At 40.5% G+C, this 3,388-nt stretch overlaps 1 protein-coding gene across 1 annotated transcript; it reads left to right on the top strand.

The window, feature by feature from the left end:
* Nucleotides 1–208: 208 nt before the first annotated feature.
* On the top strand, nucleotides 209–2,674 carry LOC146946777 (uncharacterized). Its single transcript, XM_085748305.1, is given in 2 exon segments — nucleotides 209–1,958; nucleotides 2,061–2,674. Coding segments are annotated over 2 exon segments (2,364 nt in total).
* Nucleotides 2,675–3,388: the final 714 nt, after the last annotated feature.

Here is a 3,388-nt window from a genome sequence, read left to right as displayed (position 1 = left end):
TCGAATGTACTATCACGCGCCCCCTTTGTCATTAATGTCGTGTTTGTTTGTCTTTTCTGAATTGTAAACGTTTTACTAAAAATACTTAGTCATTTCGCACACTACTCACTTCACTACAAACACTTTCCTCTTTCAATCTTCATTACGAAGTAAGAATATCTCCCTGCATCTCAAAACCTTAAGAACCCTAAAATCTTCATTATCATCTATGGCATCATCTAGTTCGAATCAAGATATTCCTGAATCAACATCTAGCATGCAACAACAAAATGCTCCAGAATCGTCCTCACAAGAAGCCCCTGCCTATGAAATCAAGGGAAGAACCATGTCCGTAGAAGAATGGGATTTAAAGATTCAAACAGAGAATCCTGTGGATTTTGAGTCTCTAGCTTACCATGGGTGAGACATCATAAGCTAATACGACGCACAAGGGCTTATGCCATACTTCAACATGTTGAATGGACCAACATACGAAGCACTTGTAAAGCACTTCTGGGTGAGAGCATCAGTTTATGACAAAGCCGCCTCTAAAGCTGAAGAAATGCAGAAGATTCTACTTGACCATACTCTGAAAGGGAAGACGAGAAAAGAAATGGGCTTGGCACCATTCACTTGTGTGGAGATTAGATCAAGTGTTTTGGGGATCCCTGTATTTATTGCTGAATGGCAAATAGCTTATATACTCAGAATAAGTGCTTCTGGCAAATACTCAGGAGTAGAAATTCCAAACGTCAAGAACAGCCCCTGGAATGAAACTGTCAACTTGTCCATGTTCAACTCCAGCACTCCAGGAAAATATGCTGATCTAAGCATTGAAAAGAAAATGCTTCTAAAGATTCAGAATGAGAATCTGCTTCCAAAAGGTGGTGGTGGTGATCAACCTTCATTGGGGCAGAAAGTTTTCCTTCATCACTTCATTCAGAAGGAAAAGGTAAATGTTCCCAAATACCTTTTCAAATATATGATCAAGGAGCTGAGGGAAAGTCAACAGAAGGGAAGATGTTGGGTTCCTTATGGAAGGCTAATATCAGAGATCCTCTATCAAGGAGGGATTCTAGATGTACTCAGTGGTGTCCAAATCTATTCAGACGAGCATCTTGACACTACAACTGGGAAGTTCATCAATGCCAGGACACTCAAGCATATGAAGTTGATCAGTACAGTCACTAAGCTCAGGACTGACTTGAGTGAATCCAGGGCTAAATCAAATTTAATGGAGGACTTTTCACCCATCTGTAAGAAGGACCCTGTTGAAGTTCAGGTACACTTCATCAAAGACCATTATGAAACATATGGCAAGGTCATTAGGCTAGATGATGTACCTGATGAAATGTATGGTGGTGCTCTGCCACTTGCAAAAGGCAGAAAATCCAAGAGGAAGATGGTCTCTAAGGAAGAGTATCTTGAGGCTGAACAACCTTCCAAGAAGGCCAAGAAGGAGAAAGCTTCTGAGAAGCTTAAGATTGGTGGCTCTGGCATGCCAACAATTGAAGAAGAAGTTCAGGACCTGGACACTAATGTGGTTCTGAACAAGAAAACAAGAAGTGGTAAAGTTGATGCTTCCACTAAATCTACTCCTGAACAGCCTTCAGTGCCTAAAAAGAAGAAAAAACCAGCCATGAGGAAAATCAAAGAGTCACCCTATGTGACTGAAGAAGTTGAAAGTACTGAAGCTGCATCTAGATTGGTTACAAGGGAAATGAAGAAGAAGAAAGCTGAGGATGCTGCTGCGCTCCAGAAGGCTCTGGAGATTGCAAAGGAAATAGAGATCCCTGCATCCAACATTGTTAGAAGAGATATAGCTGCTGATGCTGAAGAAGTTGTCAAAGCTACTGGAGTTGTACAAGAGTTGGCAATTTCAGAAGCTAGTAATCTGATGATGATAGTGGATGTTGATGGAAGAGCTGAGGAGGACATTACTGCTAACACAGATGTTGCTCCAGATGCTGATGAAAGAGGTAATCCTGATCTCTCACACACTCATACTGTTGTAAACATAGAATCAGACTCAACCCAATCGTCACCCTCTCAATCCACATCTTAATCATCCACTGAGACAGATGACATACCTTTAGGCCAAATCTACAAAATCAAACACATTAAGCCTAAATCTAATATTTCTCAAGAACCTGTTAGAACTGATATAGATGAAAGAGTCATTGGCTTAGCTCAAAGGAAAGCCGATCTCTACAATAGATTTCCTGTTAGTTGCAATCCTTTAAGGCCACCAATGATTCAACCACTTAACATGGTTCCTTCTGATGAGAATATTGAACCTTCATCTTCATCTCGACCACCCTCATCATTCAACCAAACACAAGACACAACTGTCATAGACAATCTGGTAAGTCACTATACTGGTGAACTACCAGAGGTTAGACAACATCTAGAGAAAGCCTCTGAAGTTGCTTCTGAAGAAGTTGCTCATGAAGAAGTCACTTCAGAAAGCCCCCAACAACAAACACCCAACCCACAGATATCCCCACAAATGAACCCTGATGATATCACTAGCCCTGAACATGTCTCTACATCTGAGCATGTTTCTGTTCCTAAACCTGTTGTTCTGAACAAACTGTTCCTGAACAATTTGCTTCTGAGCAAATCCAATCATCCACCATTCCATTACCTGAACCTATTTTCAAACCAAGCTGCATTGATAACTCTGTTTCTATAGCCACATCCATGGATATTGATTCTGAGGATGATCAAAGTGATCCTCAATCTTCTACCATGGTTATAGAAACTACCCCTGATCAACCCTCAACTAGCTCCACTCAAACTCCAAACTCTACAAATAGCCAATCATCATCATCCCTAGCTATTATACCTACTGTCCCTCCAAAACCTACAAAAATACCCTCACAACCAACCATCTTCCTTGATTCTATTTTATTACAAGATGTGTGAGGATATAGGTCAGAAGCTGGTGAAACTCTTTCAAACTAGAAATGATTTGGTTCACAAAGAAAGCTATGAGAAGCAATGGAACAGACTGAAGGATAGAGTTGATAATATCTTGTCTACACTCCAAACAACTTGCTTTGATGCTCAAGACTTAGCTTAGCAAAAGCTTCAAGACTGGCTTAAGGGAGTAGATAACAGTCTGCAGGAAGTCAAGATCCTGAGAACTTGGGTTCAGAATCCTCCAAGCATTGAGGGAAGAGAGATTTATGACTTTATTCCTACTGGTGTGAATCCTAAGGATCTGGATTTGAGCTTCTTGAACAAGGTTAACTTCCAGTCAGCATCTACTGATCTGAGTTTATTACAAAGGAATGCTTCTTTGGAATCTAAGAACAGAAAGCTGAAGAAAGAACTCATGGAACAGAAGCTACTCATGCTTGAGTATAAGTCTTCTACTGATGCAAAGCTAGAAGAAGCTAAAGAA

This window comes from Medicago sativa, chromosome 2 (assembly GCF_051527215.1).
Source record: "Medicago sativa cultivar Bolivia chromosome 2, Bolivia_mono, whole genome shotgun sequence".
Classification (NCBI taxonomy): domain Eukaryota; kingdom Viridiplantae; phylum Streptophyta; class Magnoliopsida; order Fabales; family Fabaceae; genus Medicago; species Medicago sativa.
Note: the sequence above shows the minus strand (reverse complement) of the source record. Positions and strands in the feature narration are given on the sequence as shown.